The sequence below is a fragment of the Marmota monax genome, unplaced genomic scaffold (genome assembly GCF_021218885.2).
Source record: "Marmota monax isolate L192 unplaced genomic scaffold, Marmota_monax_Labrador192_F-V1.1 WCK01_AAM20220418_F8-fsc00125, whole genome shotgun sequence".
In the NCBI taxonomy this organism is placed as follows: Eukaryota; Metazoa; Chordata; class Mammalia; order Rodentia; family Sciuridae; genus Marmota; species Marmota monax.
Window position 1 is genome coordinate 2,252,772 of NW_026695235.1, and position 19,788 is coordinate 2,272,559.

Genomic DNA, 19,788 nt, shown 5'->3' on the forward strand with positions numbered 1-19,788 from the left:
GTTTTCAGCCCTTTTACACTGAATTCGGGCTTAGGCTGCAGCGCAGAGCTCTTGGTCTCTTGCATTTTCTTCCTGGCTTTGGGGGCTTCCCTTTTTGCCCACCCTGCCCAATCCATTTCACCCAGCCTGGTCAACCAGATTTTCCTGTTTATAATGAGATTTACTAAGCAAGCTATACGAATAACTTTGTTAGTCTGCTCAGGCTGCCGTAACAAGATACCCGGAGACTCTGCCGTTGTAAACCACAGGAGTTTATTTATTTTCTCACAGTCTGGAGGCTCAAGTCCCAGATCAAGATGCCAGCAGGCTTGCTGTCTCCTGAGGCCCCTCTTTGTCCTGCATGTATTTCATCTTCTTGCTGTGTCCTGGCATGGCCTTATCTCTGCGTGCACACCACTGGTGACTCTCTTCTTATAAAGTCACCCGTCCTATTGGATGGGGGACTCACTCTGACATCACCTTAATTAAGACCTTATTTAACCTTAGTTCTTTTCAGATGCTTTTTTCAAATACATTCACGTTGAGGGTTAGGAGTTTGACCTATAAATTTGGTAGGGGATATAACTCAGCCCAGACAAGTTCTAGTTAATAGAATCTTTTTTTTTTTTTTTAATCCAAGTATACTCGGATTCTTTCATTTATTTAAGAAATATTCCTTGAGTCCTGCCTTTGTGCGGTGCTGTTCAGGATGCCACGTACACCGTTAGTAAAGAGGACAGGACCATCCCTTCCTTCCTGGGGTCAGAAAGACCCCCACATCCAGTCATTGAGTTCTGAAGGATCTTAGAGGTGCTAAGTGGCTCTGGGAAAAGAGACTAGAACCAGGGGACTGTGAGTGCAGGTTGTGTGGTTGGAAGTAGGGCCTGGGAAGCCTCTGTCTGAGAGGGGACATTTCCACAAAGTCTTGCAGGTGAGCGAGAGAGTGTGTGGCTGAGGCTCCAGGTGGCAATGCACCTGTGTCACCCGAGGGCCAGTGAGGAGGTCAGCAGGGAGAGCTGGAGGGGAGGAGGACAGAGACAGTGAGGGGATCAGACAGCATCTTCAGGACTTTGGCTCTTGGGTGTGTTTTCATGGATCTGGGGAGTTTTCCTGCCCTCCTAGATTAGCTGCTCTGGAGAAGGTGGCAGATGGCTCAGACAAGTTTGGGAGGGAGAAAGTGTATCGGGCAGGAGCTCCACCCAGATTTAGCCGTTGGAGTGGGAGGGACTTTAGAGGGGCAGGAGGGGTTAAGGGTGAAGAATGAAGGTCCCTTGGCCATGGAACCCTGGGTCCCCCGACAGCCTGCTTTAACACAGGTGATGTAAGCTCTCCCCTAACCCCCAGCTCTTAGCCAAGTCTTTAGGAAGCGAGAAACTGCTTCCTACAGTTGAAAGGCTTGAACTTGGCAGCGATCTTAAATTTCTTTCTCGGCTCAGACTCACCCAGAGCCATGCAGGCTCCTGTTATCCACTTTCTAGCGTTGGCATTTAGCCAATGGCTGCTGTCCAGTCCAGTGTGGAACCCACCAGACACCCACATAATTGGGGAAGAGCAGGAGTGGAGCCAGCCATCCATCCATCCATCCATCCATCCATGCACACATCCATCCACCCATCCAATCCTCCACCCTTCCTCTCTTCCTCCACCCTCCTTCCTCTCCTCTTCCCTTCACCTGTATGCATTGGCTCTGTCATCATCCGGAGCATGTTCACTGAGCTCCGTCTCTGTCCTGACACTGCCAGGCTGGGCATCTGAGGGTGAGCCACCTTTTGGAATATCACAAGGACTGGTGCCAGAGGGGAGTCTGGAAGTGTGTTCTAGGGAAAGAATAAATGCCTTGAAGGGTGAGAAGGACTGAATCCAACAGGCCTAACCCCAGAGTCTGGGCGGGGTGGGGGTCTGGAGTGGGGAGAATTTTGTGCTGTGAAAAAATAATATAGTAAGAAAAATCCTTACCATAATCTGGTGAGGGATGGGGAAAAACAGAAGAGGGTAAGAGGATTGTGGATGCTGGGGTGGGCCACACTGTTGTAAGGCTCTCTCAGAAAGTGGCGTATTTCGGAGGGGGCTCCGTAAACTCTGCATCACAGTCACTCACTGGCTCAATCCATGTCCACAGGTGGCGTTGACATTTGAGCATTTCGAGCATTTCAGAGGTGGAAGGGAATCTTTGGTCTACCTATCTTGTAGTTGAGGAAGCTGAGGACTTAAGTACGCAGAGGTGTCCAGGAACTTACAACGACCCCCCTGGGGGACTGGTAGCTTTTTCTACTCGGTCATTCATTCCTTCCCTCCCTCTTTGCTCTTGACCTGCTAGGTGCTGGGAGGCCAGATGCAATTCCTGCCTTTTGGAAAGTACAGGGGAGGGTGTCACAAACAGCCACGTGTGGGTGATGGATGTGACAGTGGGGGAGGAGTTGCAGGGGGAAGCAACATGTAACCGGAGGCCAGAGAGAAGGAGTGAGAGTTGGGAGCTCTTGTGGAAGGAAATTCCAGGCAGGGGTGGGTGGGAGTCAGAGGACATTAAAGGAGTATAACCCAGGTCTGTGCAGCAGTCAGGAAGGAACAGAAGAGGGGTGGTTAGGAGGTGGAGGGGACAGGGGCAACCCGGGAATGGGGTGGTAGAGGAGAGGAGGGGTTAGGGTTGAGGAGGGCAGCACGTTGGACCCACCTGAGCATGCCCTTCCTGCGGCCCCTGTGAGGCGCAGGGGGACATGGCCACAAGCATATTGGAGCTCAGGAAAGAGGTGTGAGCAGGACAGGTGTTTGATGGTGTTGGGAGTCAGGGCAATGGAGGAGGTGGACATGCACCTCCCTGATGGGAGGAGCGAAGAGGCCTGGGACAGACCTACCAGGCTGTTGCGCCATGTTGCTTTGCTGGGACACCCTGGACTTGCTGCAATGGGGACAGCAGGATGAGGTCGGGAGTGGAATCATGACGTCTGACCCCAGCCCTCAGTGAACGATGTCCAGCCCCCTGTTCCCGTTCCTGTAGGTAATCCTGTAGAATCATAAGATGCCTGGTGGTCCATTAGTTCTGCTTGGTGAGACTATAGAGTAGCTTAAATAGCAGGCATTTGTTTTCTTGTGGTCCTGGAGGCTGGGTGTCTGAGATCCAGGTGCTGGAAGGGCTGGTTTTTCCTGAGACCCCTTTCCTTAGCATTCAAGTGGCCATCTTCTAGCTGGATTAGGACCCTCTTGGATTAGGACCCACCTTTAGCACATAATGTACATTAATTGCTTCTTTAAAGGCCCTATCTCCAAATACAGTCACACTGGGGTTAGGGCTTCAATAGATGCATTTTAAGGGAGACACAATTTATTTGAAAAGAAATAGTAATCTTGAACCACTACAAAGAATCAGAATCGTCCCCCACAAATGGTCCTGAAGAGCCATGTGTTTTCCTTGCACATACTTGTTACCTAGAACAGGATTGGGTGAACTTTAAGTGCTTAATAAAAGTTTGTTGAAGAAGGAGGGAAATTCTTTTCAGTTTAGCACACACTAGTCATTAAGAAACCAAAGTGTTCTGGAAAGAAAGCTCTTTTTTTGGCTCCTTTCCATGTAGAAAAAAAAAATTCAGTTGAACAGGACCTCCCATTCCCTGTGCATTTTGATTATTTAAAACATTACGGTATAAAAGTGCTTTGATGAAAGGATGAGCTTTCTGAAGTGCAGCATACATTGTATAATGCGTAAAACATGCATGTGTATTTTTGAGACATTAAAAAGGAGTCTCTTTGATCAGTACTTTTTTCTTCCTCTCAGTCATACGGAAGGTTCGTTTTACATCTGACTTTTCCTTTTGGAGATTGGACACATTGACAATTCTCGGTGTGGCTCAGAGTAATGAATTTTAAAGGCAAGGAAGCGTGATCCAGGGCGAAAGGATGAATTTGAAATCCTGTTAACTCGGATCCTATGTAGACAGTCTCCCCTAAGTCAATATTTAAAGAAGATGGGAGACTGGATGGTTAGGAGACCACTGTTGTGGGATTTAAATGCAGTTTTACTCCAGAGTAAAAAATAAAACCACTGGAATGTGGTTCAGGTTCTTGTTTCATATGCTACAACTGTGAGTCAAGGAAATGTACCATTTTTCCTCAGCTGACTCAAGCTTGGAGGCCTTTCCACTTTCTGTACAGGTTGATTCATTGAAAGTACAAAAGTAATGACAATAATGGCATCCATTTAAGGAGCATTTACCATGTGCCAGACCCTGTACTCGGAGCTTTATGTGCATCGTCTTGGGGACCAGTTGGTTTATGGAAGTGTGTGCCAGTACTGCTTCCCGGGGATTTTGTGTGTTCCTCATTCTTTTCTCCTAGTGTGTGACAAAGCCTTGGAGCATGAATCCGTTTGTTTTCCTCTGGCCCCTGTCCTCGTGGATTGGGACCCCTGTGCATCCTTTCTTCCTCCTCTCTCTTGGTAGAGCGATGCTCCCATTCCATCCCGTCTGCTCCTTTTCTTCCTCTGGGTTGTGACATCTCTCATATCTTTTATTTCTCCACCCTGTGGCTGCTGCCTAGTGATGGAGTTCTACTCTTTGTTTTTTTTTTTTTTTTTAAAGCTTTGGAGGATTTCCATTTCTTTCTTATGAGCTTAGCCAATTTATTTAAAAGTTGATTTTGCTGGTTTTATTCATCATTGGAAGGCTTTTTTTTTTTTTTTTTGATGGAGAAAGGGGCACCATGGTGGACAGTTGCCATATTATGAGACATCCTATTCCTTAATTAATGAACGAAGTTGGTGGATAGTCTGTTGTTTTCTCCTGTCACATGTCAGAACCATGCAAGACATTGCTGCTTAGTTTGTTGGGCGTTTGGGGGCAATCTTGAAAACAGATTCCACTGTAGAATTCTGGGAGGCTTTGTAGCTTGGATCCATTGAAGAGCCAGGGTTATAATTTCACAGGAAATTGTTCTGCTAGGTGTGCACACGATGGCATTGAGGCTTAGATATTGCCCTGAGCCCCCTTCCCCTGTACACACACACTCACACCCCCCAGACCAGACTGGAGTTCCTAGACAGCATTGCCCGTGACAGTCCCCCATCACGTCAGGGAATCTGCAGAGCTGGTATCAACCACAGGTGTTCTCTCTCCTGTTGTCTGAAACATGCTAAACTTGCTTATTTTACTGCCATTTGAGAACAGATTTATTTTTCTTTTAAAAAACTCTCCTGTCCACAGCCTATTTTAGTCCCCTCGTTGTACTGGGCTTTTACCCTGATAGAATCAGTGTTGGACCTGTGTTGCCTGCAAACCTGATTGCTGTCAAATTAAATTCCGTGTCTCCCTTGGCCTGCCATTGATGTTCTTTTTCTTAATTTCCCACTTATCCCCTCCCCTCCCCACTTTCAGTTGTTGTAGACGAAGCTGATAAGCGGTGTTGTGTCATCCAAGTGCCCTTGTGTTTTTCCCGGGTGTGGAGCTTGTGAGTGTAGAGGTGGATGGAAACAAGTAGGTGCCCAACTGGTTTCTGAAAATGGAGAGGGAGCTTAGGTGACACCTCCTCCCGGGGGAGTGGCTGCCAGTTCAGGGTTTTCCCTGGGGGCCACTCAACCAGTAGAACTTGGGACCTGGATATCAAATGATGGTGGGGCGCAGGCCTGGTATGTTGGTTTCCTGGGACAGCTGTGGCATATTACCATCAACTTGGTGGCATAATTACTCTCTCAGGGTCTGGAGTCAGGAAGTCCAAAATCACCACATTGGGCCAAAACCAAGATGTGCACAGGACCACGCTCCCTGCGGAGACTTCAGGGCGATGTAGACTTTGCCCTCTCAGCTTCCGGCGGCAACTGGCATTTCTGGGCTTGTGGCCACACCAGTCTTTGTCTTCAAATGGCCTTCTCCTCTATTTGTACAAGATCTCCCTCTGCCTCTATTTTGTAAGGACACTTGTGAGGACATGTAGAACCCACCAGGGAATCCAATTTAATCTTACCTGGAAGTCCTTCACTGAAACCCGCATCTGCAAGACCTCTTTTCCCAAATAAAGTCCCACTGATAGGTTCCAGGGATTAGCACTTCCTATCTTTGGATGGCCATTATTCAACCTAGTACAGGCAATTAACGAGCTAAATAAATTATCCTGACAATAATCGTGTGCTCTGTTAAAAAAGGTGGATCGTATTCCCGCCTGGTGTAGTACTTTGTAAGATTTCATTGCCAAGGGGTGTAATTTTTAAAACATTGCAACACAGAGTCAAGCAGAGACAGAACTTAATTGTACTCTTCAGCATCTTTCTCTCCACCCCCCCTAAGATGATGGCAAAATATACTCGTGTGTGTGTATGGGGTGGGGGCTACAGGAAGAAGTGAAGTTTATAAGGCTTCTTTTATCTAGCATTCATGCAGCGAGTTGGGGCCCATCTGCGGCTGGAGTGTAACTTTAACTTCTGTGGGCTGGAAGTGTTGGCCTCTGGGACTTGGGGTGTTGCAGGTGCCCCTCTGTGTGGTGCATGCAGAGGGGGGCTCCCTAGCTAATTTGTTTCCCTCTGCTGATTGTCCTTGGCCTTGGCTGTTTTTAGGTCTTTGGATTAAGGGCCTGAGGTTCCCTAGTAAGATGAAACTTTGTTCTCTGGATGAGATAACAGGCGAAGCTGTTTATAGCTGTTTTTGCTCTGCTGGATCCAACCGTTAGTAAGCTGTTGGTCACCTATTGTGTACTCTGGTGAAAGGGGAGTGGGCCCCTGGGCCCTGTGTTAAAGTGGCTAGTGCTGTGCATCTTGAAATGCCTGTGTGCAGGGCAGTGGGCAAACAGGTGGCAAGGGGACCTGGAGAATGACAGACGTGTCCCGGGGGAGCACGAGACCCTCCCCTGCAGACAACCTGGAGACTCAGTGAGTCCATGGTGGTGCTGACTGTGGAGAGGTGGGGTGCTCCTGGGGCCGCAGAGAGCCCCGAAGTGTTTCAGCCTGAAATCAGGTTCCAGGCCCACGGATTTCGAGGCAGAGGGCAGGGTGAGTTCAGGAGGCCAGGATGGATCACCGAAAAGAGGAAGGACATCGATGTGCTAGTCCAGGCTGACGGGTGGTGGCTTTATTAACTTATTTGACTTAAAGTTTGCCTCTGATTTGCACTTTTTTTTCCATTTTCTTTTTAAAAAGTCTATTTGACAGCTTTATCAAGATTTAATTAACAGGTAAAAGTGCATATATTTCCTGCGAGTCGTGTGATGCTTTGATATGTGTAGACATTGTGAACTGGTTACCAAAATCAAACTCATTAACATGACCTTCACCTCATTTATCATCATCCTCCTCCTCCTCCTCATCATCATTATTATTTTTTTTGTGTGTGTTTAGAACATTTGAAACCTACTCTTTTAGCAGTATGAAGTATGCAACAGACACTGGGTATCCCTGGATACAATGGCCCCGGAGTTCTCTTAGACATAGTAGCCCTGGGTGTCCCTTGAACAGAGACCATGGGCATCCCTTAGACACAAGGGCCCTGGGCATTCCTTAGACACAGTGGCCCTGGGGTCCTTTGGACATAAGGGCCCTGGGCATCCATTAGACACAGTGGCCCTGGGGTTCCCTTGGACACAGGGACCCTGGGCGTCCTTTGGACACAAGGGCCCTGGGTGTCCCTTGGATACAGTGGCCCTAGGATTCCCTTAGACACAGTGGCCTTGGGCGTCCCTTGGATGCAGTGGCCCTGGGAGTCTCTTGGATGCAGGGGCCCTGAGGGTTCCTTGGACGCAGTGGCCCTGGGGGTCCCTTGGATGCAGTAGCCCTGGGCGTCCTTTGGATGCAGTGACCCCAGCCTGGGAGGCAAGGTGCCTAATCGACAGAAAGGAAGTGGGTATGGAGGAATTGACATTATGTCAGTGGCTGGTCACATGAGAGAGGAACAGCAGGATGTCTTGGGCCTGGAGGGTGAAGAGATGATACCCCAAAAGGAACAAGGAGAGTTGGGGTAGAAAAGACGTCTTCCCTCCCTGTCCTTCTCCTTCCCTGTGTCCCTGCCTCCCACTGTTTAGGACGACTTGCTGGTGGGGAAACCGCGCCAGAGCAGCTTCCTACGGGAGGCTGAGCTGTGGGGCTGGTCCTGACTGGGCGTGGGTTCACCTTAGTGACTCACTAAGGGAGAGAGGTCAGTGTGGGAGGCCAGGGACAGCCTGGGGGTGCAGGGCTCAGAGAGGGCCAGGAGGCCAAAGCTGCATCCTTGGACAGCACCTCCTGCTGCTGCCTAACTGCACCTAGAACTGGAAACTGGGGGCAGAGTTAGGCGTTTCTGAAGTGGGCTGGAGTGGGGGGAACCAGACCCAGGGGGATGATGGAGAGTCCTGAGAAGTAGTGGGGACCTTTGCTCCAGAAGTTGGTATTCAGCTCCTGATACCCTCCCTGCAGACAGCGAAATTTGACATCAACCCTTTCCTGATCCTTCCAGGCTACCGTTCAAGTTTGCTTAAGTAAATTCCCTTCTCTCCTTTAATAAATGGATCTTTTTTTTCCCCCGATGATCTCCTTTTTTTCCCTTTGATGGCATTTAATTGATTAAATTAAATTTAATCAATTAAATTGATTGATCACAGGGCTGCGCTTGCTAGGCAGGTGTTCCCCAATGAGCGGGACCCCAGTCCTGATGGTTTGGGATCCAGTGTTTCTCCTGGTGCAGAGAAGTAGCTTGGGTTTCCCTAGAGATCCCGAGAGTAGTCGAGGAGTCTCCTTTGCCCGCAGCGTCTCTTAACACCCAAGCTCTTGGTTTGTCCTCAGGTGGCCATAAAAGTCATCGATAAGAAGAGAGCTAAAAAGGACACTTATGTCACCAAAAATCTGCGGCGAGAGGGGCAGATCCAGCAGATGATTCGCCACCCCAACATCACGCAGCTCCTTGATATCTTAGAGACAGAAAACAGCTACTACCTGGTCATGGAGCTGTGCCCAGGAGGCAACCTGATGCACAAGATCTACGAGAAGAAGCGGCTGGAGGAGTCCGAGGCCCGCAGATACATCCGGCAGCTCATCTCTGCAGTGGAACACCTGCACCGCGCTGGGGTGGTCCACAGGTAAGGTCCCTGAGAGGCTGAGATGGCTGAATCTGTGCTGAGTGGACGCTCCAAGAAATGCTAAGCGACCCATCCTGTTTTGCAATTTTTCTTCCATTGGATTGTTTTATGAGTTGAGTTCAAGCCAGTATCGGGGTTCAAAGAGAGTCCAAAGGCAGAGTACCTTTTCTTGTATCCTGGCGCTGCCTTTGAATGGTTGTTTGACCTTGCACAAAATATTTAACCGCCCTGAACTTCAGTCTCTTCATCTGTAAAATGAGAATAATAATACTTCACTTTCCATTGATGTGGTGGTCAGTGAGTTCTTATGTAGAAAGAGCTTGAATGGTGTTCGGTGCACGGTTAGTACTGTATAAACGTTAGCTGCTGTTCTTGTTATTTATGAAGTCATGAGACCAACCATAGAGGTGCCTGAAAGAAAACTCTGTGATAGATGATTTTTCAGCTAGGGAGAGGGCTTTCACGGTATTATTTACTTTCAGATGGTAGCTGCTCGATAGTTGTCTTAGTCAACTGAATTGAATCACCAAATCGTGGACTCGCCCTTGAAACCAAGGGGTATTCCCCATAAATCAAACCAACCTTGCGAATAATTATGAAAATCGAACTTGCCTAGCAACTTGTTCCCTCTGGGGAGGAGGCTTCCAAGAAAGTGAATGGAAATGATGTTCTTAGCAATTGTGGGTGCTTACGTTGACAATAAAATACATTTTAAAAAGTTAAAAAATTTTCTAAGAAACTGTTGGCTCCACCCATAAATGCATAGTTCTTTCTTCATGGAATTATAATCAATAATTACAATGATAATTGTAATTATTGAGAAAAATCAATAATTATAGATAAAAATAAAAAATCATGTTTAATTAATTCTCACTTAAAAAGTCATCTGATGGCATGAAGTATGCATGCACACACGTATTTGAATATTTTTAAATGGAGATATAATTCACATCCTCTAAGATCTACTTTATGAAAGTGTATAATCCAACGTTTTTAGTGTATCCAGAATTATTCAATCATTACCATAGTCTAATTTGGGAATAATTTTATTACCCCCACAAAGAAACCCTGTTCCCATTAGACACTCCCCATGCTTCCTTGTGCCATTCCTTGGCATCCATTAGTTGACTTTATGTCTCTATGGATCGGCCTATTCTGGATTTTTCATATAAATGGAATCATATAATATATGGTCTTTCGGGATTAAGGTCTTTTGCTTAGCATGATGGTTTTCAGATTCTGTCATATCAAGTATCAGTACTTCCTTCCTTTTTATGGCTGAATAACATTCCACCGTATGGATATACCACAGTCTGTGAATCTCTTCATCAACTGATGGACATTTGGGTCATTCCAGTGTTTTTGGCTGTTATGAGTGTTTATGGACAAGTTTTTGGGTGAACACATGTTTTCACTTCTCTTGTTTCTTTTGGAGAATTACATGCTTAGGGTGGAATTGCTGGGCAATTCTCAGTTTTGCCTTTTGAGGAAACACGTATTTTTTAAAAAGTGCACATCTAAGCCGGGCATGGTGGTGCACTCCTATAATCCCAGCGCCTCAGGAGGCTGAGGCAGGAGTATCACGAGTTCAAAGCCAGTCTCGGCACTGGTGAGGCACTAAGCAACTCAGTGAGACCTTGTCTCTAAATAAAATACAAAATAGGGCTGGGGATGTGGCTCAGTGTTTGAGTGCCCCTGAGTTCAATCCCTAGTACCAAAAAAAAAAAAAAAAATTGAATATCTAATGGTACCTTCTCTCTGTCCAAAAGTCATTCATTTTCTGATCAGTGAGGGAAGCAGCTAGAGACCTTTACTTAATAGAGCTCTCTGTAGGAGCTCTGTAGGAGCTTTGCAGATGGAGAGGGCTGTCTCCTCCTTGGGAGCCCTGGGGAGTCTAAACCCAGGGGCGCTGTGGGGATATCCATTGCTCGGGGCTTTTCCAGAGCCAGCCCTGGCCGGGCACTGTTCCCATTAGTCACTTCCTCCTCACTGAGGTGCGAGACCCTCTTCACAGACATATTCTTAGTCTCCCAGGCTGTCATGGTATCATCATGCTTTATTACAAGTCTTTGTGTTTCCATCAGCGAGGCAGGGAACACTCAGAAACTGGAGGTGAAGAACACTATTTTTGGCTCTTCCCCACAATACCCTCTTGTGGCCTGTGGTGTCACGGCTCTGCCATTATCAGGAAAATGATGGTCGTGAGGGTGCCTGGCACTGTCTTTGTTTATTAAGATGACAAAGCCAGAAACCTCATGAATGAATCAGCCTGGAATATTGACTCTGTGGGTCACAGCAGAAAATAGGAGCGGGGTGGAGCAGGGGGGCAAGTGGCAGAGCTTTCTGTGGGACTTGGGGTGTTTTTCCAAGGGTTTTGTGCTGTCAAAAATAAGATGGGAGAGGAGTTTCTCAGGATGTTGAGGACAGCAAAGCAAAACCAGGTGAAAGCCGGCATTGCACTCTGGTTTTCTCCCGCAGGAAATTCTCAACAACCCTTTTAAAGTAATTTTAACAAAATCCAATCCTTCTCAGTGCAATTACTGTCAGAATGTCAAAGGAATGAATTTAATAATGTTTTGATAGCAAAGACAGGACGTTTTTTCTTTCATCTCCAGCTTCTCCTTCTTACTCTCTCTCCTTGGAAATATATTCATAATCCAATAATGGTGAGGGCTCAGATCTTTCAAAGTTAGAAGAGATTGGAATCTAGATAAATATAGATTTAGGAGGATTTCTTTGCTTTTCTCTGTAGAAATCATGTTAATGTGTGTATAGCACCTGAACATAGGTGATCAGGTAGCTGAGACATTGCATTAAAATGTTTTCATAGGATACATTCATGGGTAGCTTCATCTGAAGATCTTGACTATCGGAGATTGTGATTTGGCTGGCTGCTGGTATTTTTTTATTTTTATTTTTTTACTGTAGCCTTCTCCAGTGATGGGGAATTTTCTTTGTGCTGCAGAGGAGGAATGAATTTCATAAATTATTTTGAGGTTAGATTTTTCAAATGAATAAGAGAGCCTAGCATTTCAGAGAAACCCTGGAGTCCCTGGTGGGGAAATTTCTGAGCAAATAGATTGGATTATTCAAAAGGAGCTAGAACGATTTTTGTTTTGTTTTGTTTTTTGTTTTTCCAGCGGCAGGGATGGAACCCAGGGCCTTGTGCATGCTAGGCAAATGCTCTCCAACCAAGCCACATCCCTAACCCCTTGGAATGAGTTTTTTTCTGGCTACGTACATGCAGTCATGTAAAGGGCTTTTGGTTCTGAGTGTTAGAGGATGCTTTAAAACTCAGTTCTTGATTAGGCTGATACTGTGTGTGCTGTTAGGTCCTAATCAGCCTAATACGAGCAGAGCCCTCATTTCTTCTGACATTAAATCTAAATATTTAATTATCTACCCAGAAGTTCTCAATATCGTTTAAAAGAAGCACATCTTTACAAGTCACGTGACTATTACAGGTAGACTTGGAAACAAGGAAACTAAGCCGCATGAAACAGATTCCCAGCTTTATAGGAACCTGGACTTGTCTGGAGTCTGCATCTTTTGCTTCTGGGGGGCTCTTAGGAACTTTCACACGAGCAGAGCGTGGTCTAACTTCACGACTCCAGTTTCAGGACTGCCCGAGATACTGCACGTTTACGATATAAAGAGTTTGTTTATTTATTTTTTCCTTCCCATCCAGCGTGCTCTCCCGGCAGGATGCCCAGATCTGATGATTTGCCTATTTATACAGAGAGTTGACTCTTACCATGAATCAATAAGACCCGCTGATTCTGCTAAGAGCTAATTTGAGATTCATCTGTTCATTTGAAATGACAAAGTCCAATCAAACTGTACAGACAAAACATTGCAGGGTAATACAATATCCTTGTCCCTAAGCAGGAAGAGACAAGCCAGGGCGCCTCCGGACTAGGAGAAAGGGACCTCTGATCAAAGGGAGCCGGTGACTTGCTTGGATGTGTGTCAGCGCCACCGTCCCCCAGGGCTGTGACCTTACTCATTCATCAATGTTGGAAAAGAGTCCCCACACTTGGGAGGACAAGGAGCAGGCATAACCTGTGCTAGGAGAGGATTAAGAAGTTTTTTTTTTTTAACTTTTAGGAGCCTCCCCCACTCCCCACAAAGGGAGGGTTGGGGAAGGCAGACGAGGGGGGAATAGTTTCTGCTCACATCCAGGAGCTGCTTGGGATCCTAGGCCTTCTGCTAAGAGCAAGCACGTACCTGGAGGTGCTGGTTCTCGAGCCCAGACTCTGCAAGGGTGGGGTTAGGTGTAATATTATGGATCCAGTCCTGGGTGCTCCCAGGACCCACAGTCGTCCTCTGCTTCTGCCCACCTGGCCATCTTCGTTGGTTGAATTCTGCTTGTCTTGCAGGTTCCAGCTCCAAGCTCATCTTCTCCAGGAAGCCCTCCAGGCTGGGCCCTGGCCATGTGCCCCCAGGGCACCCTCCCATTGCCTTCTAAATATCTCTCAGGTGATACTAACCTGGTTGTCCTCTCCTGCCCTTTGTTTAGCCCAGGGCCAAGGCCAGTGGGCACTGGTAAGACTTTGTGAAATGAAGGAAGGAAAATCGAATAAATACAGCCAGTGTCGGAGTTGGTACAGGGATGGAGGCTTTCTGGTAGGCAGACCCAGGTTCTTTCTGGAATATTCCATATTCTCCTTGGAATTTCAAGGGAGTTTTTTTCACTGACTTAGTGCCAATTGTTTGTTTTTCAGGTCACAGTCCACAGAGTGGCATCTCTTTAGTGACTCACTTTGATTTTATAAACAGAACTTGTTTCTAGAACACTTTAGGAACCAAATAAAGGTTTTGCTTTGAATAAATAAATCAGGTCCATGCTTGTGTTTTATCAACACAAGAATTTACCATATTGTAAACAAATAAAAGATTTACAAATCACTTGGTTGTAATACAGTGCTTTTGAAGATAAGACCTAAAAAATCCCTCTCATTCACTACTAAATGTCTACTGCTTTGGGGAGTTACAGGCTTTTCTTGAATGCTATATTCTTAGTTTGTAACCAAAAATCCATCTTGTAGCCTCCCCACAGGCAAAACTCGCCCCCCACCACCCAAACGTGATCTGTGTGTTTGGTCTAGTCCTCGGTGGGCCCACCCCTCGGACCTTCCCCTTGAGGGCTGTGCCCCCAGCCCAGTTGGCTTATTGCCAAGTTAATCCCTCTTTACCTCTATTCTGGAGACTTCCCTCCCCACCTCATCCTAGAATCGCCCCCCCCCCCCCCCGCCGTGGTGCCCGGGGCCTCGTGCATGTCATCCTAGAGCCCTGACCACCAGCCTCTCGCCTGTCACCATTGGTGCTCATGTCCTCCTGGAAGGACATGTAGGCAGACGTCCTTTTCCTCCGCCATGGCCTGGCATGGGGTCCCTGGTATGATGCCATGTTTCAAGGAATAATCGGACTCAGGAGTCTGGATGACCTGCGCAGGGCGGGTGCACTGACCAGGCCCAGGAGGCGGCCTAAGCTGGTCTGTTCACTTCCCCAGGCTGCTGCGTCTTGCTCCTGGTCTCTGCTCTGCTCCCCGGTTCCAGGGATGCACTGTTCCCCAGGTCTTCTCGCTGGTCCTGGACTCCTTGCTGCCGCCGTGGTGTTCTGTCACTCACTTCTTTACTTTCATCTGGGGTATCAACTTTGGTGGCTCCCTGGGCTCTTCTTGTCCCTGAGTCTAGGCCTCCTGTTTGATGGGGGCCTGGCCTGACCCTCATGGCTGGGTTGGGCACAGCATGCGAAGGCCCCTGAGAAATCTCACTCATTCCCATCTCACTGTCCTAAATGTGTGTGATGAACGCGCGCGCGCGCGCGCGCACACACGCACACAAAAAACCATATTCACTGTGTTGCCACACTGCCACAAATGATTCCAACATGCATGTATGCATGCAGCACACGTGTGTATTTACAAAATGTGTGCACTCACACACACACATGCACACTCATGCTCTTCCCACACACGCACTCACAGACATGCACACCCACATGAATGTGGGCTTGCACCTACTGTGTGCACTCACACACTCAGGTGTGTACCCAGCAGACACGTGCACATTCTGCGCCCCAGCTGCTCCCCTCCCCAGCATAGCTCTGGCTGCCTCTGCTCTGCAGGATGTGAGCAGCTGCCTCCCTGCACGATCCACCAGGACCCGGTGTTGGTTAGAGCAAGAGTCTTCCCTGAATCCCCTTATACCCGTCTGTCCGCCCGGGAGGGCAACCACTGGAGGTCAAGGTGGCCTTTCTCCAAACCTTTGAGATGACCATCTTTAAAGAAAGGTGGGCAGAGCTGGGTGGGTGGAGGAGAGAGGAAGGTCACCTAACAGCCTGTGGGTGAACTTCCAGTGGTTAGTGGTGACCTGTTGGTGCTAGTTCTTTCAAAAGAACAAAGGGACAAAGATTAGGTGGTGCCTGGGTGGGTGTGGAAGAGCCCTCCGCCCTTGGGTCCTCTCTGCATCTCTGGACCCCGACATTCCTCAACTCAATGTTAGGTCTTCCCAGGGGCATCTCTCCCCGAATCCCGCCAATTAGCAGAGGAGCCAGAAGCCTGTTCTGTTCTGGTGTCCACTGTCTGGCCACCTCTTCCTGCTGGGCTCCCTCCTCGTGCTTTGCCAGAGGGGTGCTCCAGGGGCTTCTCCCTCTGTGTGCCCTGGTACTTTCCTTTTTCTGATGACACCTGGTCCCCTCCAGTGCTGTCCTACAGACCTGCCTCCTGAAGCCACCTTCTCCTGTGGCCCGCCCCACCCCCTTTTTAAGTTTTAAAAGTTCTTTATTTTTCTTTATTTACATTTATTTTTAATCAGCACATAATTGTACCTATTTATTGGGGTGCAGTGTGCAGTGTGGACACGTGTGCAGTGTGGAAAGACCAGATGAGGGTAACTGCCATATCCGTCACCTCCACGTTTCTCATTTCCTGTGGTAAGAAAATTCAAAATCCTGTCTTCTGGGTATTTTTAAATCTGCCGCAAATTATTGTTAACTGGCGTCGCCCCACGCTGCTGTGCAACACCAGCCTCACATCTCACTGTGGCTTTGTTCCTGATCACTCGTCTTTCTCTCTCCCCCTTCCCCGCCCCTTCCCTGGTAGCTACTATTCTTTGTATTTCTATGAGGTCAGCTTATTTAGCTTCCACAAATGCTTGTGGACATGCAGTATTTAGCTTATTTAAGGAAAGGAAATCAGCACGTCGAGGAGATGCCAGCACTCCCGGGTTTACTGTGGCACTGGCCACAGCTGGGGAATCAACCTAGGCGTCCATCAACAGATGAATGAGTAAGGAAAAGGTATATGTACATATCAGGACACGACTCGACCATAAGAAGAAGGGACTCCTGTCATTGGTGGCAATAGGCATGAACCCGGAGGACGTTGTATTTAGTGAAATATGACTTGCTCCTCTTTTGAAGCCTGTAGGGCCAAGAAAAAGCTATTTTTCATCCATCCTGGGGCCCTTCCCTTTGTTTCCAGTTAGAAATTCACCCTGAGCTTCACGTTTACCTCCCATGGGGAGGAACTCTTCAGATTGCAAGACTGAAGGAAGAGCCTCCTAGGTCTCTCTCCCCTCTGCAGAGCGGTTGATGAGAAGATTGGTGTGACATGGGCACTCCTCCCAGCTCCTATCACCAAGCGTGCACTAGTCTGCCATCCCTGCCTTCTGTCCCACAGAGCAGATCTGACACATAACGGAGCCAAATATTTTGCCCTTGGGATGGAGCTAGAGGAAATACCACACTTTCCACTTGGACCGCAGCAGGTTTTCTGATGGAGCAGTTTCCTGGATAATAGAGTCCTGCTAGTATTTTCTAAAGGTATATTGTAATACACTAACACCGAAACATGATGAATAACTTCCTTTTGTATTCAAGATGTCTCTTATTATGTGATCCCTTGGGATCATTTGATTGTTGTTGAATAGCTGGGCAGAGGGTCTGGGTGGCCCACTGTGCTGAAGAGACTCAGGTAATAACTTCAGGCACTAAGGATGCCCCACGGTGGGCAGCTCATGGTAGCCACAGCATTCTTCATCTGAATTTCTTACAAAAGGGAAAAATTTCTAAAAGCTACTTAAAAACATTTGTAGTCGTGGAGGTGGAGATAAAGCAAGCAAAGGAGGCAGGTCGGTGCTTCTTTCACGGGGCAGGTCTCGCCCACTGATTGCCCTTTCCCATAAACTAGCCTCAGGCAGTCAGACAGGTGATGGGAAACCTTAGACTCCTGGACACAGTGTGATTGGGTAAGTGCCCTGGTTACCCGGGCTTGTTCTCTCCACTTTTTCCTAGGGGTTGGGGTTGGTAACTTTGGGAAGCCGAGTGGGAAGGTAGTGGCTTTGAACTGATTTTATTTTTCTCATTTTTGCCTAATAATCATGTTTTTATACATCCTCCCCTGGTTTACGGCCTTTCCTGGATTTTAAAAATGGGTGCTTTTCCTGTTGTTGCTGCCTTATCTCTTCTTTTGAGTTTCCCATTCATACCATTCTTCTGATCATTGTTCTGGTTCTCTGGACTTTTTGCCGCCCCAGAATGACCCAGCTGACTTTTATTATTCTTGGCAATTACTTGCGTTTACCTATTCTCTTTAAGATGTTTTTCTCCTCCCTATTTGTTTTGAACCAAATTTTTCCTTGTGACTTAGTGTGCCTTCTGTTCTTCCCAGGCAAAGAGGTTAAATTTCACTCAAAACACACTGTAGTCTCTCTTCAGACTTAAACAGCGCTGCTGCTATATAATCAATTTTCACAGAATTACAGTTTGGGCTGACACTCTGTGTGTGTGTGTGTGTGTGTGTGTGTGTGTGTTTTAAAGTTACTGTTTGAGTAGAAGCGAGGCTTCTATCATGTCTTAATTATCTTTGGGAAAGAGGAAGCATGCTCATGAACCTCTCATATTATTAATTAATTCATTCATTCATTCATTTATTTGGTACCAGAGATTGAACCCTGGGGCTTTTAGCCACCAAGCCACATCCCCAACCCTTTTTAAATATTTTACTGGAGACAGGGTCTCGCTGAGTTGCTTAGGGTCTTACTAAGTTCCTAAGGCCATCCTCCTGCCTCAACCTCCCAAACTGCTGGGATTACAGGCGTGAGCCACCATGTCCAGCTCTCATATTATTTTATTATGAAATTATTTTTTCCTTAATAATGCAGTACTAGTTGGAGAAGACACATCGGACTTGATTGGATTCTTTGATGACTTTGGATGCTCTAGATGTCACCCGAGAAATCTGGTAGGAAGAGAGGCGCTGGGTGGCTTTAATCACAGCTTCTAGAGGTATGGCCTCACGGGGGCAACGGTTTGAGACCCTGCTATAACAACATTTCCCTGAGTGGTTCATTTACATCAAATTTAAGTGGCTGTTTATGGACTGGGATCAGATTTCTAGCAAGTGTATCAGACTCAGACTCCAGAAATGCTTTATTGCAAACTTCTAGTCAAGAGAAAGATCACTTTCCACCAGAAACATCGTCCAGTGACTGAGGGAGCCACTTTTATTCTGCCTTGACAAATTTGAATAACATTATTTCATGAAACATGAGGGTATGTGGAAATAGTATTTTGAAAATTAAATTCTGCTAATAGCAGATAATCTAAATATGATGGTGTAGCTTCATAAATAATAGCAATAGTCCCCTGATGATTTCATTCCATTCCTAAAATTATGTATCTCTGTTTTCCAACCCACCCTCCACCACATTCTAGGGGGCAAGGTCTTCCTATTGGCAAAAGGAATAGGGGTCACTTTATATTTGGGTCACATTGTATTTGGACATTTGTGACACCTTTTAAAGGCAGCCGTGGTTTCGATGTACACTGTGTACTGTTTTCCTTGAAGCTGGTGAAGTAGACAGTCCTTTCCACTTGTGAGTGCATTTAGATGGGAATAATCCATTATAATCCTGAGCCGGGCATTTTTAACAGAGATCTTTCCTCTCATCCACGTATCCAACCCAAGGCAGCCTTCCAATTTCAAATCCTTTGGACACTTTGTAGAGCTTAGCTTTTTTCTCCATTTGACTCCTTAAATCCTCCTCCTGTCTTGAAATCCCACCCTTGATGGCTCCTTCCAGAACAGCCTGGCCAGCTACTGTCCTGCCTCCCTGACTGTGGATGGCCCTGCCCTCCAGGTCACCTGTGGTTCTTGGTCCTTTTCTCTCATTCTTTCTCCTCTTCCTGGGCAACCACAAGTCCTTTCAAAACTTCAGCTTCTACCCATGTGAAGGTTGGGAATTGGTATTTGGCAGGCCACATCTTGCCTGCGAGGTTGGCTCACATAGTGTTGTTATTGTTTTAAATGTGAGTTTGTTGCCAAGATTTAAAAATTGAAACCAAATCCACAAATCTGGCTTCTCTTTTAAAGTGGGATAAGCTGGCAGTACTGGGACAGGCCTTTGAGCAACTGTCCCTATTAAATGGGACACTGTTTGTCCTGTTTACCACAGACAGCCCTAGTTACTATTCTCTTTGGTTTCTAGACATTGAAGCCTCATATCAGCTGCCATTTTCATTTTATCATGATTATGATACTCAGTTCCATACAACAGAGATAAGAAGAAAAGGAGTCCCCACCACCCCTGTCTCGCTATTCAAATGTAAAAACAAAAGCTGGACCAAGAGTGGACTGTTTCAAAACAATGGGGAAAGAGAATGTGTGCGTACGTGTGTTATGAAAGGGAAAAATATTCTTACATCATTAACATTCAGGGTGTGTCTGAGTTGGTAGGCTACAGTTTAAGGTGCCAGAGTTTATAATTGACATAGATTTTTTTT

General features: G+C 46.8%; 1 protein-coding gene across 2 annotated transcripts in view; it reads left to right on the forward strand.

Annotated features, from left to right (window-relative positions):
- Window positions 1–19,788, forward strand: part of Hunk (hormonally up-regulated Neu-associated kinase) — a 100,698-nt gene that overhangs the window by 31,162 nt on the left and 49,748 nt on the right. For both annotated transcript variants that reach the window (XM_046439102.2, XM_046439103.2), the window contains exon 2: window positions 8,708–9,000. In XM_046439102.2, the coding sequence (XP_046295058.1) occupies window positions 8,708–9,000 (293 nt within the window). The remainder of the gene's footprint in view (window positions 1–8,707; window positions 9,001–19,788) is intronic.